Source organism: Pipistrellus kuhlii, unplaced genomic scaffold, assembly GCF_014108245.1.
Source record: "Pipistrellus kuhlii isolate mPipKuh1 unplaced genomic scaffold, mPipKuh1.p scaffold_m20_p_15, whole genome shotgun sequence".
Taxonomy (NCBI): domain Eukaryota; kingdom Metazoa; phylum Chordata; class Mammalia; order Chiroptera; family Vespertilionidae; genus Pipistrellus; species Pipistrellus kuhlii.
Genome location: NW_023425460.1, coordinates 23,789,346 through 23,812,597, shown reverse-complemented (window position 1 = coordinate 23,812,597; position 23,252 = coordinate 23,789,346). Strand labels below are relative to the sequence as shown.

The window sequence follows — 23,252 nt, the reverse complement described above, 5'->3', positions numbered from 1 at the left end:
TAGGCAGGAAATTGAGAATTATGGAATTCCTTAGGCTGAATGGGAATGTGATCATCAACTTGTCCCATCTTTTCCTGACAAAGAGGAGAAAACTGAGAACTGGAGACATTATACCATGTGATCCAAGTCCTCATTCTTACTGAGGTGGAGCTAGGAGGCAGGTCTCAGCCTCCTTCTAATGTTAAAATAAACACGTAATTGTGTTACAATGATTTCCTTAACATTGCGTGTCACACATCAGTTTTTGATTAAAATATATCAACATGGCCCGAGGCAGTTTGTTCAGTGGTTAGAGCCTGGGCCTGCGGACTGAAGGGTCTCAGGTTCAATTCTGGTCAAGGGCTCATGCCTGGATTGCAGGCTCAATCTCCAGTAGGCAGCGTGCAGGAGGCAGCCGATCAATGATTCTCTCTCATCATTGATGTTTCTGTCTCTCTCTCTCCCTCTCCCTCCCTCTCTGAAATCAATAAAGATATATTTAAAAAGTGTGTATATGTATATGTACATGTGTATGTGTATGTGTATGTGTATATGTATATGTATATGTATATGTATATGTATATGTATATGTATATGTATATCAACACAGCATACCTGTCAGCCACACGGTACATCCTCGGAATCCGCCCCTTGTTCCAACTACCTGCCCTCTCTTATTCCTGCTCACGTGGTGGGCCTGATAGATGACATTGGTGGATTTGTGCTGGTTCTCCTACAAAGAAAGACAAGATCAAGTACAATAGTTAATAAGCTAATAAACATAAGATGTATAAACATAATAAAGTAACAGATTACATTAATAGTCCTCCAAAGGAAACTCCTCCTTTATCATTGGCATACAGAGCACATTAATTAAATCTGCTACAGACACAGCCTTTAGAATTCCCATCATGACTCTTTGAAAGTACAAGTTGAATGAGATAAATATTGACACAATGTAAGAATTCTGGTTCTATGAGATTTTAAAGTGTGGCCGGTGTTGCTCAGTGGTTGGAGTGTCATCCTGTTCACCACAGGGTTTCGGTTCAACCCCTGGTCAGGGCATGTGGGTGATCAATGTTTCTCTCTCACATCGGTGTCCCCCCTACCCCTCATCCCTCTCCTCCTTTTCCTTCCTCTTTCTCTAGAATCAATGAAAAACATATCCTCGGGTGAGGATGAAAAAAATACATAAAATGCGCAGATTTTTGGTGGAAGAAAAATTTAAATGATGGGATCCAAAGATGGTGGGGTGGTTAAGTTAAAAAGGTTGGGAACTACCCACATGTATTTTTGGTGTGGAAATGAATTTCTTATGACATGTAATCCAAGTTCCTTAACTATAAAAATCTATAGAGACTTTTAAACACCACCCATCAGAGCTTTTAAAAAAAAAAAAAGCACCAATATTCTTTGAGCAAGACCCAGAGAAGCTTAGAAAACTCTGGGACACATAAGCGCAGCTATTAAATTCTGGAGCAAATGAAATCACCGCTTTATGCCACTCCCTTGGGAAAAACAAAGGGCGATAGGAGTAGGACGATTTGGAGGTCACGTAAGATGAAGGATGTGAACGTGCCCTTGCTGGCAGCGTCCTCTATAAAGGTGGATACTGCTGCTGACGACTCAGGGAGGACCCCTAACAGGAAAGGCAGGCGGGAGCCAGCTGGACAAGGACCAGGAAAATAGCTTCAAGACCACAGGGAAGGAGCCCCCTGTTGGCCTTGGGCGGTGCAACCAGTGGGGGGCAGGCCTGCTGGTGAGGCAGAGCCCCCAGCGAAGGGGCCAGCCAGGCAGGGAATGAACAGTCATAGGAAGCCAGGAGGAAGATGCTGAAAGCCGGGATCAGCCAAAACCGGTTTGGCTCAGTGGATAGAGGGCTGGCTTGTGGACTGAAAGGTCAAGGTTCAATTCCGGTCAAGGGCATGTACCTTGGTTGCGGCCACATCCCCAGTAGAGGGTGTGCAGGAGGCAACTGATCGATGTTTCTCTCTCATCCATGTTTCTAGCTCTCTATCCCTCTCCTCTCTGTAAAAAATCAATAAAATATATTTTTTTAAAAATGGGATCAGCTGGGTTGTCTGAAACCCTCCCCAGCTAGATGCTCGGATCACCTGTCAAGCAAGCCTAATGAGAGAGAACCCAGGATGTGGAAGAGGCGGGATATGGTCCAGAATGCAGCAGGCCAGATAGCAGTGGCTTTATGTATAAATGGGGACAAATTAGTCTAGTCCATGAGATATTCTAGCAGCATTTCCCCTGGTGAGCACATCCCCTGAAGGTGTCTGAGTCTTCTGTGCCAAGTGAACTTTATAGCTTAAGGACAACATTAATGTCTTTTTCTCTGTTTCCTTGTTAATCACCGCCATTAAACTCAAGAACATTGAGTCTGGATAGCAGGCCCAAAAGTCAGTTCACCTGTTCATTTACTGATCCTTTCTGTAGATTTGTATGTAAATGAGCTCTAACAAGAAAAAATCCCGAGATGTCCCAAGTTAAATTATAGCAGGTCCGAGGGTGGGAGGAAGAAGTAAGAGATGAATCAGTTAAGAGCCTCAGGCCAAAATCAGCAAAACACTGCTCACATTCCTGATTATATGTTGAAATTTTGAATCAACTTCCAGGATGCTATCTAAAAAAAAAAAAAAAGGCCAACTACCCTAGTCAGTTTGGCTCAGTAGATAGAGTGCTAGCCGGGGGACTGAAGAGTCCCGGGTTTGAATCCATTCAAGTACCTCAGCTGCAGTTCGATTCCGGGCCTGGTCAGGGCACATGTGGAAGGCAACCAATCGATGTGCCTCTCCCTTCTACTCTCTCTAAAAATCAATGGAAAAATAGCCTTAGGTGAAGATTAACAAAAAACAAAAACAATTTTTTTAAAAAAAAAGGCCAATTGCCAGGTGCCACCATATCCTGTTCATGTATGAACTTTCCCACAACCAATCCTGAAATAGGATTTCTTCCTTAGAGACTAGCATCTACCCCAGAACTGCCCCCACTTCACCTTTTCCTACCCTCCTGAGGCCAATGTAAATTCTTTCAAAACAATTTACATCTTTCGTCCCCAAGCCCAGTGTATGAAAGCCCCCGTCAGCTCCAGGATAGAGGGCATGCGCATCTTCTTCCTCTGGCCCTGCTGCTGCTGGTTTCCACCTCTCGGACCACGGGTTGGCGACTGCTGGTTAGACAGTATGTCCCGGGACCTGGTCCTTTTTCTGACCAGCATATGGCTCAATAAACCCTTTCTTTCTGCAAAGCTTTCTGCCTCAAAGCTACAACTACAGGCCCTGGGAATATGGTACTGTACTAAACAAAGCAGAGTCCCTGGCATCATTTTGGGGGCAAATACAACTAAGAAGATAAGTATCTGGGACCCCACTCCCTGGAGGAGGGGGAGGGTCTCATACATATATCTGTGTACTATATGGAGATATAGAATCACCTACAGCTCAATAATATAAAGACAAGCCCATCTTTAAAAATGGGCAAAAGATCTCAACAATCACTTCTCAAGGGAAGATGCACAAATGGTCAATAGCATAGGAAGAAGCACTCAGTGTTATTAGTCATGCAAATTAAATGCAAATTCAAACCCAAATGAAATGTGACTACTTCCATCTAATGTCAGCAAGTGATCTCAGATGTTGACAGTGGAGGTGTAAAATGGCCCACCATTTCGTTTCTTATTAAATGAAATATCTGCCAGCCCTATGACAGCGATGTCATAGATATTTGCTCGAGAAATGAAAACCTGCATCCTGAAAAAGACTTGTACAAAAAGACTCAGCAACTTTATTTGGATAAAAAATGGGAAATAACCAAGTATCCATCAATAGGAAAAACAGGTAACAAAAACAAAATCCACAGCTAAAAAAAAACCCAAACACACACACACACACACACACAAAAACACAACAAAAACAAAACAAACAAACAAACAAGCAAAAAAACCTTTAAAAAGCCCAAACTGAAGAATACTTTTAAACAGAACCCTACTTGTCAATAAAAAGGAATGGACTACTGACACATGCGACGCGAATGATAAATGAAAACGTTATGCGGAGTCGAAGAAGTCTTCCACAAAAAAGAACTGCATGAGATTCCATCTATACGAAGTCCCCAAATAAGGAAAACTAGTGTGCTAACTCAGAACAGCCGTTGCTTGGGGGTGACAATGTTGTATGTCTTGACAAGGGTTTGTACACAGGTGTTTGCACTCTTGCTGGAACTCACTGAAATGAACACACAAGATGGATTTTTCATTATATGAAAATTCCGCCACATGCAAAAACAAAACCACAGAGAGCCATTTAAAAAAGGAGGCAAGCCAGAAAACAGATAATAAGATTCAGATGGCGGAATTGTATTGTTCAGCACGGCTGCCTTTATGGAAAAGGGCTCTGATCCCAGTCACAGCATATTGAACTTAAGGGGCTACTGCCCACCTGTGCACATGAATGCCCATCAGAGCTTAATTTCCCACAGACATTTCTCTCCCCCCCCCCCCCCCCCTCTCTCTCTCTGTCTCTCTCTCATCTGTTTCTTCTCCCTGTGGATGTTTCTTCGCCCTATAGAGGGAGGTCCAGAATAAACTCCAGGCTTTCTTGGTTTTCTGTGGAAACTTTGCTATGATCTTGTTAAATTGCCTCCCAACCAACTCCTTGGTTTTCAAAAAACAGTTCAGAAATCATCAGAAAGAACTACTCTAAAAGTGTTTAATAGTTAATCTCTGAACTTTTGGGTTTTATTAGCTGAATCTTTTTTATTTTATTTTATTTTATCCTCACCTGAGAAGATGTTTTTATCGATTTTTAGAGTGAGACAGATGAAGGGGAAGAGAGGAAGAGAAACATCAATTGGTTGCCTCCTGTACATGCCCCAACCTTCACTCACAAACCCAGGCATGTGCTTGACCGGGAATCAAACCCACAACCTTTTGGTACGCCGGATGATGTCCAACAACCGAGCCACACTGGCCAGGGCCATTAGGAGACTCTTAATCGTGGGTATTTGTGCACCTTTTCTGTCACTCTTACAATGTTTAAACAAAGTTTTTTTCAGATGTCCAAGTATGGGGCTTTTTTGGTTTAGGAAGATATTTTATCTCAAATTTACCCCTGATTTTCTTCAATAGGCAAACAAAATAGAAGCAGATGTTCTGAATGATATTTAAACTGCAAAGGGACCGGACAGCTGAAAACTTCTCTTTCCTGACAACTTTACTTCCTTCTAAAGAGCATATGGTGTTCGAAGCTTTGGGAGGAAAGTGGCTGTCGGAAAAAGGATTTCTCCACGAAAAACAAAACACATGGTGAAGAAAATCCTTGCCTCCCTGAGTGTAGAAACAGCACACAGACATCCCTGGCACCTCGTCTAACAGTGCCACTTAGTGGGAAGTGGCCCAGAAACCAAAAAGTAGGTGGTATACTTCCATTCCGCATCCCTAAGAACAATTGTGCAAAAATCCCTACCTTCTTCCAGCTCACTGGCCCAGGAAAATGCCCTTCACATGCACAGCAGCAGGATGAGTACGAGCTTTGTAGTCAAGCAAACCTGAGTTGAAAATCTGCTTTGTAGCCTACTTGCTCTGTGGCCCTGGGCAAATATTTAACACCAGAGGCCTGGTGCATGGCATTCATGCAGGAAAGTTCCTCAGCCTGGCCTGCACTCTCTCACAACCTGGGACCACTGGCTCTTAACCACTCACCTGCCTGCCTGATCACCCCTAACCACTGTGCCTGGCTGCCTGATCACCCCTAACCACTGTGCCTGGCTGCCTGATCACCCCTAAGCACCTCTGCCTCAGCCCCCGCCTCCACGGCTTCTTCCAGAAGGAAGTTCAGTTGTCCAGTCTAATTAGCATATTATGCTTTTATTATTATAAACTAGTGGCCTTTTGCATTAAATTTGTGCACATTAAAAGGGAATTAATTAGCCCTAGCCACTTTGGCTCAACTGATAGAGTGTCAGCCTGCGGATTGAAGGGTCCCAGGTTCGATTCCAGCCAAGGGCACATACCCAGGTTGCAGGCTCCATCCCCAGTGTGGGGTGTGCAGGAGGTAGCTGATCAATAGCTCTCCCTCATCATTGATGTTTCTATCTCTCTCTCCCTCTCCTTTCCTCTCAGAAATCAATAGAACAATTATTGTCAATTTAGCTTAAGTAAATGCATAAAAAATTTTTTTTTACAGGTTTGGATGTTTCTTTCATCGATAGGTTTAAGAGTAGTTTCCTCACAGGGTTGCTGTTAGGATGAAGTGAAATGATTTTCTATATAAAGTATCAAAGAAAATATAAGACACACAATAAGATGTTGAATCTGATGAGGCTCAGGCAGCATTCGATCTACTCAAGAGAATCATGGTAGTTTGAGTCTAAGTTGCCCAAATTTAGAAGTGTCCTAGAAATTTGGTCCACTCGAATGGAAAATTTGGAGAGGTGGGGCTCATGATCAATCAGACAATGTATAGAATAGCATTTGGTATGAGTGGCAATTTACACACACATACACACACACACACACACACACACACTCACACACTCACACATACATTGTTGCTGCTACTACAATTATTATCTTCTTTCAAAATATATTTATTGATTTCAGTGAGGAAGGAAGAGGGAGAGAGAGATAGAAACATCAATGATGAGACAGAATTGTTGATCGATTGACCCCTACATATGCCCTGACCGGGAATCAAACCTCCTGGTTCATAGGTTGGCACTCAACCACTAAGCCTTGCTGGACCGGCCCAATTATCATCATCTGTGGCCCAAAGCCCAGCCAGTATGTACATGCACTCAGATGCACTAGTTTGAAGCCTCCTCATTCTAACCCAAACTTACTGCCCTCCTACTGCCTCAATCATAAATAACCCTTAGTTACCAGTTCTCAGATGGCCTTTTTCCCAGGTGAGCCTCAAGAGCTATTAGAATTGGGACCTCAGCACACAGCCCAGGACCTGTCTCTCAGCCATACCTTCCCCATGAACGATGCAGACAGGGGGAGAGCTGGCGGAGCTTCTGGAACTCAGGATGGGGAAGGCCTAGTCAGGGTAGACACCCTGGACTTGATTTTTGCATGACTAGGAGAAAAGAATCGACATGGAGAAAAAACTTCATATGATTTCACAGAGGGGCGGGGCACCCCCAGAGCCAAATGCCAAATGTGAGCATATGTCACAGTGAGCAGTGTTATGAAAATGAGGAAACTGGAAGCTGGAAACCATGTGTCAGGCTATGAGACTCTCAATGCTCCAAGGTTTTTTATTGTGTTTTTTTTTTTTTTTACATGTGCATAATGCCTTCAATAAAAAAAATGAACAAATAGATTTGAAATTACAGTCTCCTGGCTCCTACGCAGTGCAAACAAATCCTCCTCCTTACTTAACAACTCTATTCTGTTCCCTTTGAACTCGGCCCTTATTGCTGTTGGACTGTTATTTTATTGCTCTCTTGCTGATTAAAAGTGTTCTAAACCTCCATGGCCTCTGTGTGCAGTCTGAAGATTCATTGAAAGATTCATTTTTTAAAAGCAGCCAACTTCAGTAACTGCTCTCTCAGCCTCTCAGTAGAAGCTCCACTTTCACAGGCATTCTCTTGCCTGTTGCTCAAAACCTAGGAGCTAAGGAAGCCGGGCATTGTGAGCCATTTACAGATCCGAACGCTACTGGCTGAAGCCCCACCCTTGAAAGGTGCAGGACATGGAGCCAGGCTGCCTGGCTTAAGTGCTGGTCTTACTCCTGCCTGGGCTCAACTCCCGGTCTCCACCCCCGGCCGGCGACCTTCGTCACAGCTTCCTCATTGTGGACTGAATGAAATCATGTATATGAAATGCAAACTAAAATAAAAATGTAAAAAATGTATAAAAACGTAAACCAAAAAAATCATTATCCATTTTCATTAACACGAGTAGCTTACAATGATCAATCTTTCTTTATATTTCTTTCAGAGTATTTCTTTGGGTGTATAGCCCTAGGTGAAATAATTGAGCATTAAAAGTTATAAACTATTTAAAAGAGCTCATCATGTATCTCTAGTTCATTTTCCAAGTTACTAAGCTATACCAATCAAAATGCCTATCAATTAAAAAGACTATGGCCACCCTAGCTGATTTGGCTCAATGAATAAAGCATTGGCCTGAAAACTGAAAGGTCCCAGGTTCAATTCCAGCCAAGGGCACATGCCTGAGTTGTGGGCTCGGTCCCCAGTGGGGGTGTCTATTTATTATAAATAAATAGACTATGGCACACCCATAGGATAAATATGCACATCTAGATTTATTGACCTAAAAATATATCATGATATAGACCCCAATGAGAAAACAGGTAACAAAGTAATGTTGATTCCATTTTTTAAATATGTGTTTATATGTACAAAGATATGTGCTTATAAGGCTACAAAGATATGTATAAAACAATTATTTTTCTTCTTGTCTCTATATTCTGATTTTTCTATATAAACTGGGAAATAAAGATATTTTTTAAATATGAAGAATTTCTCTCTGAAACCGGTTTGGCTCAGTGGATAGAGAGTCGGCTTGCGGACTGAAAGGTCCCAGGTTTGATTCTAGTCAGGGGCATATACCTTGGTTGCAGGCACATCCCCCGTGGGGGGTGTGCAGGAGGCAGCTGATCGATGATTCTCTCTCATCGATGTTTCTGACTTTCTATATCTCTTTCTTCCTATTTGTAAAAGATCAATAAAATATATTTAAAAAAAAAAAGAATTTCTCAGCCAGAAAAGTGAGGCCAAAAGGTTTGATGCTCAAAGGGTAACAGAAGTGTGAACATAAGCAAGTCATGAGAGACATTATAACCAGCAGAACAATAACCGGACAATATCAACAAATTAAAAAACTATTAACTCGGATATCTTGAGAATAAATCTTTGAGACTACTAGTCACTCTGTTTACATCACGGAGTACAGGAAATTCTAGCGAACAACCTTTCAAGTACAGCCCCTGTCACTTGATCACAGTGGTTGTTGTTTTGGCATTGAGTTATTTCATGCAGAGAAAAATTGCCCGTGGAGAAGCTATTGTGGCTTTTGGAAGTGGATATCACACTTGGGAACCTCTGTTCCCTCTTCCCTATATTCTATTTAGAAAGCTAGTCGGAATCAGCTGGAGTCACCGCATAGGAACCTCTTAGAGAAAGTATCCTAACGTTCTTAGTAAAATCTGTAAACAGCCAAACAGCTGGAAGGGCACCTGACTCCACTTTAATTCAATCACTACCCACTGGACATTTAAGGTTCAGCTTCAATCCTGTGGCTATTCCTTTCCCCGTCTCCCAAAGCTGAAGAAGTGTCACTTCGGTTAAACGTTATGCTAACCACACCTCCCTAAAAATGGCCAGCTTCAAGGATATACTTTGGCTAAACTACTCTTGAGTTATAAGGGAAAGAACCATATCAAGTAGCCTGTAACAAAATACCAGTTGTGAGAATTGAGACAAATGAGCTGGCAGATTTCTTCAAAGAGCAAATGAAATAGTTTGTCAAAAACAGCTATTGGACAATACAGAAATAACCCAAATCTGGAGTTTATAAATTAAATGTGATTGCATGAAAAAAGTTTTAGGATGGATGCAAAATTTCTTTAAGACTAAAAATGAGCATTTTCCCACCCATTCCTACCACAGAAAGATTTATTACATAGGCTAAAACTGTAAATAAGAAAATAATTTAAGTTGGTTTGACTTTTGGAAGTCACCACTACAAAATGAACCACAGACAGATGTCACATAAACAAGAATTTGAATGCTGTGAAAAAATGACAATAAAAAAATACAAGGGAGGGACATAGTTAAGACATCTTTAACATTTTCATATGGCTCTGCTTATTAAAATCTTTTACAGTGTTTACTTGTTTTTCAAAGCATCTGAAACACATGCAAATAGCTGAAAAACCTTGGATGGCAAATTCAGAGAGTTTGCACGCATCGTTCCAACGTTTGCCAAGGAAACGAAAGAGGCCCCTCTCTTCCCGGGATTGGGTCCTCTAGGTTCTGTGCTGTGGAGCAGGATGGTGGGAGATTTCAACACACCCCTCACTCAGAACTGTGTTCCATTAAAAAAAGTATGAATTGCTCAGCTGGTGTGACTCAGTGGTTGAGCGTCAACCCATGAAACAGGAGGTCACGGTTCAGTGCCCAGTTAGGGAATTTTCAGACTGTGGTAACTGAAACCACAAAAGCACTTACAGCTACATTTTGCTCCTCGGACCCTCCTGATGCTAGTGAGCAGCTTCTAAGCTCTGGCCTTTGCTTGTCTCCTGGCCCATGGTTTGGAGTCTCCTTCTGGCTCTCGTTACATTTCCCCCGGCCTGATTACTGAGCACAGTTCCTGAACTCTGCTCCTTCTGCATCTGCGCTACACTGTAAAGCATCTGTCAAATGTTCTCTCTCCCTTGGCTCAGAACTCCATCAATGATCTCCAGTTTTATCACTTCCTCCCATGGACAATCAGATTACTTTTATATTCACAACTTTCAGTGGCTTCCTATTAACTACAGAATAAAGTCCTGATTCTTAGGATATCCTTAAGCAACCTCCGGTCCTTATCAGCACATATGCTTACTGAGTATCAGTTCTCAGTAACACAGCATATTCCCAACTTCGTCTATAGGCACCTTTGTGTTACATGCTGAAGTCTTCTTAAAGTGAGACCTGCTGCATCCCAAGTCTTCTCACAGATGCCACTGCAGAGCAAGGCCGAAGCAGTCCTATCATTAAAATCAACAGAGCTGCCATTCACAAGTGCATGTGTGAGCTATTCTCTGAAATAGCTCACACATCAAGGAACTACACATAACAATTTGTGATTATCGTTTTTCATGAGTTCCCCATATTCTTTGGAGATTCAGTTAAGCTGATGTGACCCAATGCATTTCCATTAGTGCTGAAATTCAAGTCATCGGTTTTATTTTAAACTCGACACTTATAAAATACACTGCTTGAATGAGCCAATGAGCCCCACACTAGTACTCTCTGAGCACATCCTCACACGAATTATTCCATTGCTTTTCCTCTCACAAATATGACATAAACGATCCAAAGAGAGCCAACTAACCTGTATAGCATTGTGAACGAAAGGAGTCCTTCAGTTTGGAAGAGTCTGAAATGTTTACATCAAAAAGCTGGCGCATGCGAACATTGCTTATTTTCTGTTCAGGCACAACCAAATTAAAATGTATCTGCTACGCTGCCTATACCCCGTGCACACTGGGGCGTATTCCTAAAGCAAGAAAGGGCACTAAACCCATCATACTCCGGAATAAACAGATTCACAGCATTCCTGCCCAGTTCAAAGGCCTCCTTCTATGTGCAATATTTTGGTGATTCAATTAGGAAACGTCAGGAAATGACATCTTGAGGATGTCATTTGCTTTCCCCCTGCACAGTTCCTAGTGACTCTCATCTGCTCCCAAGACTTTGTCTATTATCGATATGCTATGGGTTGCCAAATCTTTATCTTCAGCTATTCAAATGTCTAGCATGTACGTCCCCCAGAGCCCCTGAAAATCAGCATGACCAGGACAGAATTCACCTTGCCATCAGCCCTTGCTCCTCTTCCAATATTCCTCGCCACTTGCAATGGCTCATACTTCTCTCCATTATCTAGAATAGGAGTCCTCCTACTGCCCCTTCCTCACTTAAAAAGAAAAGTCAATCTATCACCAAGTCCTGTCAATTTTAGCTAAGAAATACCTCTCAAACCATCCCACTATTGCTTGTTAGCTAATCGCTCATGAGCATGACTGTGACAGCCTTCAGGCTGGACTCCCCTTGTCTCCCTCCCAGAGGGCCACCTGCTTAAACTCTGTGTGGCTTTTGGAAAGTCCACAGACATCATGTTTGGGGCCATGACGTCCCTTTTCAGCTTTACCTTCTGCCCCTTTTGGCCTTAAATTCCATGCACCCATCACACAAATCCCACGAAGCATCCAGAGCAAACCGTTTCACCCACAGTCCCTTTGGTTGGACTCTCCTCTCTACTTATCTCCTTACTCACGAAGGAGTGGTTTACATATTGTTGTGGCGCTTTGGCTAATTTTCACAACCACAGACAGACTTAGCTTCCTCCTCTGCCCCCACAGGATCCTGTTTTTTTTCCTGACCCCAAACTCAGAAATATAAGGCCTCGCCTCACATTTATTACACACATCAGCCATTGGAACACTGAAAATGTTGAGCTCCACAACTCATTTTTTTTTTTACCCCATTTCAAAAATTCTCCCTTTAGAAATTCCTTTCAAAGAAATGCCTTTAGGTGTCATCTCAAGAGACAAAAGTTTTACAACCAGTTCTAAAATTTCCGACACAAGAACTCTTCAAAGTTTAGGTAATTTTCCCAGCAAGCCCTAATACCCTAAATTAAGAACATGCAGCTTTCACACGTCCCCTTGAAACCAGTGGTGAGCAGGTTCACTGGCGACGGGGTGGCTGAGATAGAGGCTGAGATAGAGTACAGAATCGGGGTGTGTGGGGGGCCAGGGGTTCGGGTGGGGCAGGAGGACCACATGAAGCATGAAGATGTTGGGGGTCGGGGGGGGGGGAGGGGAGAAGGCAATTTCAGAGTCAAAGAAGACTGAACACAGACATTCCGACATGGCTAGCCTCACCCTCCCCCCTCTATCGACCAATGAGTAAAATAGCCTTTTTGTTGGAAAACTGCCACTCTCCTGGCGGGCAAGTCTCACAGATTCCACAGTGGAAAGAGTGTCTGGAAAAAAGGGATGAAGTTCGACAGAGGGCGGCCTGCACATTCAACTTTTCTAAAATGCCTTTAGAAGAAACAGTTTTAACCTCTCTGCCCATATGTACACAACCAACTTTGTCATTAAATTAAAGAAAAAGCCTTCCATTCAGATGTGAAGACTTCTCCAGAGCAGGAAACGGTGTGTGACTTGCCTTGCGGCTGAGGGAGTCTCTGCTTCTGAGAGGAGACGTGGCCTCCTCCATACTCTCTCTTGTCCTCACAACAGAGACCCCCAGACTTCTGGGCTGTTCTAAGATGCTCAGGGAAACATTCAGGGGCGGAACCTCATCCCCCAGATAAGGGATTGGGGATGGTGGCCCTCCTTCCACAGCCTCATGCCCCTCCACTTCCATCGGGAGAGGCCAGAACTGACCTCCCTCGACTTGCTGGCATTGGGTTGCTGACACATGGCTAGGAAATTGATTTCTTTTTCGTGTTAAATCTGTAGCCTCTACTTGAGCAGCTTTCAGGAAGCAACAGACAGAAAAAACTGCATTTGTGAACATTTTCTAAAAAACAGCATGTGAGTATTTCTTTTCTTACAGACAGCCCAGGAAGGCTCCAATATAGGGAAAAGAATTCCTCCGAACAGGAAAAATTAAAAAGTAAAAAACTCCAAATAATCCTCAGGTGTTTTCATGTTCCACATGACAAGAGTAGCACCTACCCAGTTAATGCCAAAGCTGTACTAACAAAATCACGTGTTAAACTCTCAAGAGTCAAGTTAGCTTTTAAACATGCTTTTGAAATTGGGCCCCCCCTCCCCTCCCCACTTAAGCCTACACAGGATTTACCAGGGATTCAGACATGTCAGGTGAACTAAGGGGACCAAGCACAATAAACCTGACCTAGGAACAAAGCTACAGGGAGGGACGGGTCCATATACAGCTGGTGACAGAAATGCTTGTCTCATGGTCCAGCTCCCACAGCCTGGAATCCTTTAAAGGGATAGAAGAAAGGCAGAAACAGATCAAAGAGCTCAGTCAGGCGCTGAGTGATAATAGAGTGAGGGTGGAGAGCAGGAGTCCTCGAGTCAGGCTGCTTGGGCTCAAAGCCTGGCTAGACCACAATGACCTGTGTGACTTGAGGTAAAGGAATTCTAAAGCTGCACAAAGCCTCAGTCTGCTCACCCACAAAATGGACAAAAATAATGCCACCTACCTCATGGGATTGTTATAATTATTTAAAGACACCCAACTGTCATTCAACAGTAGTCTGGTAATCATAATGTCTCTACACAAAGGAATATGACTCAGCAATGAGAATAAACAAATTACTGCAAGACACAACAAGAATAGGTCTTACACACACAATGGAGAAAGAGGCCAGATATGAAAGGTGCACATACTGTCTGATTCCATTAAAACTCAAAATCAGGCAAAGCAAACTAAGAGTGTTCAAAGACAGGGCAAACATCCTGAGTTAGCTGACTGTGCATTTGACATGACACCATGAACAGGACCTTTTTCCTGAGGACTTCACAAGGCATCAGAAGGCTGGGAGGAGAGCTGGGACACATGGCTTACCTTTGAACTACAGCTGGAATGATGACAAGCTCTACATTTAGTCACATACTCCTTGGCTGCTTTCACACAATTATCCATCTAGTCAAGAAAAACTCTAGGTTCTGCTGGGCAAGACTAGGATTTTTAAAAAATTTTAAGTCTTCTTTAATTTTATTAAAATTTTTTTATTGATTTTAAAGAGGAAGGAAGAGGGATAGAGAGATAGAAACATCAATGAGAGAAACATTGATTGGCTGCCTCCCACATGCCTCCTACAAGGGGGGTGAGGGTAGGATGAAGCCATCAACCTGGGCATGTGTCCTTGGCTGGAATCGAACCTGGGACCCTTCAGTCCACAGGCCAACACTCTATCCACTGAGCCAAACCAACAGGGCAGGACTTTAAAAAAAACAAAAAAAAAACAAAAAAACACACACAGAATTAACCTGTCAGTCTGGTTTCAATCTTCATTGATCATGCACTGCAATCACCGTGCAACTTTATCTTGCTGCATTTTGTAGTCAACATGTATTGACACAAAGCAACTATAAATAGATTAAAAAGTGGCTATGCAGGTGGCATATCAATTCTCTACCTTTTTCGTATACCATGTGGTATATGCAAGACGTTTCCTCTGATTTAAGTGGAAGAAGCTCAGAACAGCTATTAGTGAGCCTGATTCTTGAACCATGAGTTTAAACCTTCACGACTCTATATGAAGACAAACTATTTTTGACCACAGTATGCAGGATGGTCCTGGAGCAATCTGGCACACTAATGCAACCTGGCACACCACCGAGCTCTGTTTGGTGATTGTCAGGTGATGGAAACAGGATGAACACAGGTACATACCCTCAGCCACTCACAAGGCTCACATTGTGGAAGTCACGTGGTTCTGGGCCCAGGATCTATGGGGAAAGTACAAACTGTACCTCAGGGCTCAAAACCATAAGCCTCACCTTGACTCTCGGCACTGCCACCGGGCTCAGCTCTACCTCCAAACCTCTCAATCTGACAATGAGTCCCCCTGTGCTCCTTTTTCTGACAGTACCCACTTCCCCTTACCTCTGTAGAGGAGGCTAAAGGGGGGCATTGCAGCCTCCCCACTTTAGTGTTCTGTGTAATATCTTCTGATTCTACACTGTTGGAAGCAGCTTCATCTGATGCAGATGGCTTGACGTTGATGGTGGGACTATTCTTTATCATTTCATGCCTGTTTTTAGTATTTTCTTTCTCTTTCAAACATCTTGTAAATGCTGTGCTTCATAACTTTTCTCAACCACAAAGACTCTGTGTGTGACTATTATACATGTGCTTCCCATCTTAAGGACTTAATCTTAAAACTCTAACTCAATAACGGAGAACAACTCCCATTGACTCAGGTGGTTTTACGGCCTAGGAAGTCCTCTCAGAGTATACATTATAAAAACGTATTGTTTGAATGTTATTTATTTAATCTGTCCAAGGAAAGAAAAGTCTTCTTGGCTCAACTGGAAAAGTAAGCCTCAAGGCCATGCCAACTGGATCCTGTGGAGCCACCTAACAAGCTGTCGCTTTGTTGACTTGTGCCAGCAAGACTGGGGGGTGGGGGTAGGAGGAAGGCTATGCTTTGCTTTTCTATGTAGACCCGCAGGAAGAGCTAACCTAGTAAATGGAAAGCAAACAGATCATTTATGGACATGACTATCAAAATGGAAACCTGGATCCGGTTTCCTCTCCTTTCCCCTCTCACCCAGCTCTCTCCTTTCTCTCTTTTCTCTTCTCTCTCTTCTCTCTCTCCTCTCTCTCTCTCTCTCTCTCTCTCTCTCTCTCTCTCTCCCTTTTTTTTCTTCCTTCCTCCCTCTCGCCCTCCCTCCCTTTTTTATATAGGACATTTGTCAAACTTGGATAGAAATGTACAATAAATTTGAATTTCTCTGAATTGACATGACAAAAATATGGTTTTAAAAACATGGCTGTCATTGACATTTTCCAATATTATACTTTAATATTTGCTGTTATTTACATAGAATTTCATGTTTTATGGCAGCCAGAGTGCCAGATGAAGTCTGAAGACACAAACACTAACATAAAAAACTATTCAACTAAAATTAGGCAATTCAAATGTTGAAGATAAGATTTTATGAAGAATAATTCATTCTGGTGCAGCAATATGGGCTGGTGAGTTGTGCCAGATGCCATGTTAGTTATGACCAGTGATAGAGACAGCCCGCCTCACCGAGGCACCACACAAATCTGATGGTTTGTTGAACAGGAATGAGGTGGCACTCATCTAGAATAATCCATCTGACTCTTATGAGAGGTCCGTCCATAATGGGAATAAAGAGGTAATAATAAATGAAGAAATTTGTATCAACATTTTATAGCTCTGTTTTTCAGACTATCCCTTGATTTAATATGATTTTCTCTGGAGAAGGGAAATGGGGAAGGCATCAGCTAGATAAGCTTGGGAAACACTAAAAGGGTTGCCAACAATGTGGACTTGACCTTCTGGTATGGTTTAGTTTCCTTTTCAGTAAAATGAAAAAACAAAACAAAACACACAAAAAAACCAAAAACATCAGAATAGAAGAATTTTTTGTTAGTTTTTAAAACAGTTCAACTTCGTTTTGCCTACTGAGGATATGTTATACATGTAATACTATACAAAGAAACTCTTGAAAAGGATATCTTTTTGTAATGTGAAAATTCCTTTATCTTGCTGATTCTATTGCAAAAAAATATTTTTTTAAAAATTATATAAAAAGGTTATCCTTAGAATAAGGAAGTGAGAAGGGAAGGAAAGGACAGTCAGTATAAGTGTGCTGACCCTCTCCATTCTCCCCCAGCTCCTCTCACCCACACCTACAATACAATGATTCTGATCTAATAAAATGGAAAACTTTCATTCCCTGAAGCCCCATGGTCCCACGTGGCTAACGAATAGGCTTCCACTCTCTGAACACCCTCACTAAAAGGGGAAAAAGGTTGAGTCTGGGGTTCACTGCTTCTGGGGCATCCCCTTCCACCAGTACTTGGCACAGGTTCACTTCCTGCAGAGGCAATTCTGCCTCTAGGTACCTAACTCCTTTGGCTCTCAGTGTCCAATTTCCATAGGAGAGGCCTCGGGACCTTTCTTTGCACAACAGTGGCCCTTACATCCGCCTAGAATGCCTTATGCTTTAAAGAGGGTGTATTTCCTGCTACTCCTGCATCCGATCTTCCCCATCTTATGAGGGGGGAGCCCTGACTTCTACCTGCATGCCCTCTCTCTACATCTTCCTCTACTAAATGGATGTATTGGTCCCACATGTGTCTGTTCTTGCACGGTCTGTCCTTTTTGAGTTACTAATTATTTTATCATAAGATTACTAACGTGCAGCACGTTTAGCGACTTCTCTTAGTGCAACCAAACAATAATCTACTATCTTCCCTTTCAAGGCAGAGCTTTTCTACCCTGGAGCTTAGCCTTCTTGGTTACAAAATGCCTTCAGAAGTGTGAGGACCCGGATGGGTAAATATCAGACGTGTCCTTTCCCTGGAAGTCTAATATGCCTTATATCACTCTCTAGTCTTTTCCCTTTCCTATTTTTTTTAAATGACTCAAATTATCCTTGAAAATGAGATAGGTCATCTGACCCCAGAATCACAGCCCTTCTTCAAAAGCCTATTTGTGTTTGCCATTTACCTAGCTGTGCTTCAAATTCTCCATGTTCATTCTCTCCCCCCACCCCCCATAACAGCCCCAAACAGCAAACCATGTAAATATCCATCAACTTGTGAATGGATGAAAAAAAATGTGAGCTATCCATACAATGGAATAGTACTCAGCTATAAAGAAAAAAGAAGTAATGATACTGACTACAACATGGGTGAACCTTGAAAACATCATGTTACTGAAAGAAGCCAGTCACAAAAGATCACATATTTTGTGATTCTATTTGTAGGAAACATCCAGGAAAAGAAAATATTTAGAGATAGGAAGTAAATTGCTCGTTTCTTGGGACGTGGGGTAGAAACAGGACTGACTGCACAAGGAGTCTTTTTGGTGTGGTGGAAATTAGATTTTGGTGATAGTTGCACAACTCTAATTTTACTAGGAATCTTTGAATTGTACAGTCAAATTGGGCCAATTTTATAATATGCAAATTATGCTTTCATCAAGCTGTTTTTAAGAACAGTCCTTCATGAATTTATTCATTAATGAAAATCTTGAGTTAGCCCATTTCATTCTCTTATTCAGAATCTCTTCAAATTCTTGTAGTGGTTCTAAAATATATAATTTTTGTCTTTGACCACAGCTATACACAATAATTCATTTTACCTCTAACACTTATCTTAAATGTAAAAACACCCCTTGTTCGCTAGTTTTGTTATTTTCATGAGACTGTGGTAGGCATGGATTCAAGAATCTCAAAGCTGTGGCTGAGCTGCGTAATGCTAACAAATGCCAACTTAAGTTGAGGCTCTAAGGAAGACGTGAGTAAATAAATGGTGGGACATTCACACAATGGACTACTACTATACAGCAGTATTTCTCAACCTCTACATGGGGGGTGGGGAGGACGAGCCTGTGAATTGTAGGATGGTTAGCAGCACCTCCCCCCCACCCCACCACCTTCTTGTGGCAACCAGCAAAGTCTCTAGACATTAACAAATGTCCCCTGAGGAGCAAAATGACCCTTGGCTGGCAACCACTGCTACGCAGTAATGACAATGAACAGATTGTAGCCAAACACAACACTACGGACAATATTGATGACTCTCACAAATATAACTTTGGCAAAAGAAACCGGATAGAAGAGTGTATTCATGGCTTTCATATAACATTCAGAACCAGGCAGAACTAATCTTCCTTGGGAGAGCATGTCAATGACTAGAAGTAGCTTCTAGGGTCCAGGTAGGATTCTGTTTCTTAATGGGGTGCCAGTTACACAAGTGTATTCACTTTACGAAAATTCATTGGCAGCCCACTGAAGATTTATATATTTTTATATGTATATATTAAACTCTAATAAACATGCTCGGTTGCTGCTGCTGCAGAAAGAGGGTATTCAAGGTAATTGGGGAGCGGCTCAGCACCTTTCTAACAGGATGCTCATTCATCCCCCCACAGTCACACCGGGGCTCCCCGGGCCCACCCTGCATCGTAAGACAGAATCCAGTGTGTTCCTATGATGAATGGAAGCTTGTTCCTGAGGAACTTTGTTATCCAGATGCCAAAGCCAAGAAACCCCTCGCCCCAGCCCATTTTCAACTCACCCTTGCCAAGCCCAGGCCTAAAATTGATTTTGGTGTGAAACTGAACTAAATGAAGCCAAATAAAAGTAAAGCCCATGCCAAGGCTAAAGAAAATATGGGTCTAGTTCCCTAATCTGAGAGCACTACGAGTGCCCAAGGCGGCAACTCCTAGTGTTCATCGCAGAAGTGGAGAATGAATTGTGCTGGTTCGTTCATGTTCTCCCTCTCTTGGGGCCCCTCCTGACTAATCACTCGCCCTGGCAGAGAGTGGACTGGGTGCCAGAGTGGAGACTGTGGCCATAAAGACCTTTGATCTAGGCAGAGTTAGGTGACTTCGGACCTAGGCCTAATCATCTAATGACCAATGAGCTCATGTTCCAAACAACTTAGCTGAATGCCTCCAAGTATCAGGAGTTACTATTAACCTTCAAACCGTGTGTGTGTGTGTGTGTGTGTGTGTGTGTGTGTGTGTGTTTACAGATAAATAAATAAGAGAGAGACAATTTTCCATGAGTCCTTCCTGAGTCAGGTACTAACTGCCATTTATTATTCCATATTCACTTTCAAGGATTTTTGAACAGCATTGGACAAAAGAGATAGTTTCCCTCCAGATTAAGGGCTAGCCTTCCTACTGCCCATTTAAAAAGATTTAGGTTCCCTAAGCTTAGAGTTCCTGTCCTGCAATGTAACTCAGTGCTTGTGTGTGTATTGATCATGGAAGATGGGACTTAGGCCTAATCATTAAGAGAAACACACACATGCTAATGCTCTTGCTGCTTGTTGTGCTATAGGTAATAAAGTCCTTTGTCCTGACTCAGGAGTCTCATGCTTTCATGCCAGCACCCATGAAACTATGGCAAGCTAATTTATTAGATTACAAATGGAAGAAAATCACAGACCCTTCACAGTTCTTGACTATATAATTGATTGACTGATTGATAGATAAGAGTTTTCTGTTTTTGAAAAGTAAATCTCCTACCCAGCCACACAGTTCTCTTAGTTTACCAGGTATACTTCCAGAGATAGTCTATGCATTAATAAATATATGTATCTTTTTTTCCTTTTCTCCCAAATATTACCAGGCTATAGACACTGTTTTGCACTTTGTCTTTTTTTTTACTTAACAAATGCTGGAGTTCTTTTCATCTTGGTATATTTTAACAGTTGCAAGTTAGCCCTTACTATGGATATATTATAACAACAAAATAGTACAGATAATGTACTTAAGCAATTCTCCTATTGATATTCAGGTTGTTTCCAAGTCTTTGTTTCAAAATGCTGCCAAGAATAACTTTGCACATTCATCATCTTACCATTTGCAAGATTGGCGTAGAAAAAAAAACCTCTAGAATTTGAATTATTAGCTCAAAGAATATGTTCACTTTAATTTTGACATTTCCAAACATCTCTGTGGCGATGGTAGTAATATACATCTCCACTAGCAATGTGTGAGTGCTTGTTCTCTCATGTTGAGCACAACATATTGGCTTAAGTTTTTACTTATGCCAATCAATAGGTGAAAAATTGAACACTGAACTCATACTTTTAATTTGCATATCTTACAATGCTTTAGACCACCTGTGTCAAACACAAGGCCCGCGGGCCAAATCCGTCCCGCCAGGCCTTGCAATGTGGCCCGCACCGCGCTGTCATCACTGCACTCCGCTGCGTTTCCATCACAATGACAGTTTATGACTGTTCAGTAAACCATTCGGCCCGCGATTTAGGCTGGATTTTAGATTTTGGCCCCTTCTCTGATTGAGTTCAACACCCCTACTTTAGACTGAGCATTATTCATATGTTTAAGGGCCATTTGTATTTCCTTTTCTGTGAACTTCATATTCCTTCCCCACATGTTTTTGCTATTAGAGTGCTGATTTTTTACATTGATTTGTATAGAAACTCTATGTATTTAGAAGGCAGCTATGGTCACCACTATTCAACCAAGAAACTCTATATATTTGGGAAAGCAGCCCTATGTCTTCTATAAGTTACAGAATTTCCCCCAGGTTGTTGTTTATCTTTTGTTTTAATTAAAAGGAGATATTTTTCCCTGGCTGCTTTGGTAGATTGGCTGGGTGTCATCCTGGGCACAGATAGGTTGCCGGTTCAATTCCTGGTTAGAGTATATGTCTGTATTGTGGGCTCCATCCCCAATAGGGGTGCGCAGGAGGCAGCCAATTGATGTTTCTCTCATATTGATGTTTCTCTCTCTCTCTCTCTCTCTCTCTCTCTCTCTCTCTCTCTCTCTCTCTCTCTCTCCCTTCCTCTCTCTAAATAAATAAATAAATACACACACACACACACACACACACACACACACACACGTATGATATTTGGCATGTAATTTAAAAAGTGATTTTGTACTCAACTGTATTTTCTTTGTGTGTGGTATCTGAGTTTGTGTGACATTTAGAAAGGTGGTCTTCCTGATTGATTCTGAGATTATAAAAGATCCATGTTTTCTTCTTGTAGTTCTACGATGTATTTTTTACAGCTTAACTCTTTGCTCCATCAACCTCTTCTTTTCAAAATCAATTATTAAGACATACATTAAAATGCTTATCATTATTCATAAGGCTAAGCATAGGTTTTTGTTTGTTTGTTTTTAAAGATGGTTTTCTAAACTCCATAATCACTTTTTAAAAAAATCCCCATCCTGTGACAGGTGTGGACCTAGATATAGATATAGAGTGGTTCAAAGTACAACCCACTGAGTATATGTAATAATGAACCTTATATAATTAATGTTGTTACCCTATAAAGAGATAGTGGATAGAGCTCTTCAGTAGTAACCCAGTAAAAGGATTTTATTCTTCAAAATTTTGCAATTATATTGCCTAAGAAAATGAAGACAGCCCAGAAGAGGCACACAGCACTTCCTTGGGAAGGCAATTTACTTGACAGGTCTCTCTGCTGGTTCTGCACTGGGCTGGTGAGAGAGCTTGCCAAGAATTCCCTTTTCTTATCCACCTGGTTACGAGAGGCCAAGCTGTTTTCTCTCTGATGTTTTTGGCCCCAAAATATCCTGACCTGCTGCAGGTGAAATTTATTTTCCACCCTAATAGCCAGATAGAATTATAGAAAAAGAAAAAAAAATTTATTTTAGATTATATACAATCAAAATAGCTGTGACCAAATTCACTTCAAAAAAGGCAGACGGAAAAAAAATAAATAAATAAAAGAAAGCTGCTGTCCAAAGAAATCAATGTTAAATCAGAAAACCTGCTGCTAATTTAAGACCTGCAATTAGCTTGAGTCAGCTAATCCTTGTAGTCTTAAATACCTACACTACATGCCTATCTTTTCTTTTACTTACTACATTAATAATGAATAATCTGTGAAAATAAGACAACATATTATTTTAAAAATCCAATGAGATCAAAGTTAATCAGAACGCACAATCAGATAAACCACGGCAAGAAATCTATTAGCTTGGGTAGAAGAGGCATGATTATTTAATTTGATTTATTCTAAGTAATTTTAGATGATAGTTATGAAATACATATATATGGACAGCATTTCTGCCCAGGAAGTACAAATATACTTTCCTCAGAAATGCTAGAATTACACTAGCAATGTACCAGGAAAAGAAAGGCCCATTTTTGGAAGGCTCTTCCAATGGGGTTTCTTCATACCCATGGCCGCCAATGTGACAAAGGAATCCTTTTAGATTTATTCCCATTGGAACATGCCAGGTTTAGTAGGGAGGTCCGGAGAATTACATTATCAAGAGTCACAAGCTACTTAAAAAAAAAAAAAAATCATACTACCCTCTTGATTGT

General features: G+C 41.7%; 1 protein-coding gene across 1 annotated transcript in view; it reads right to left on the bottom strand.

Moving 5' to 3' along the window:
- PAPSS2 (3'-phosphoadenosine 5'-phosphosulfate synthase 2) overlaps positions 1-23,252 on the bottom strand; it is a 62,470-nt gene that overhangs the window by 26,329 nt on the left and 12,889 nt on the right. The window contains exon 2 of the mRNA XM_036438468.2: positions 595-712. Within this exon, the coding sequence (XP_036294361.1) occupies positions 595-712 (118 nt within the window). The remainder of the gene's footprint in view (positions 1-594; positions 713-23,252) is intronic.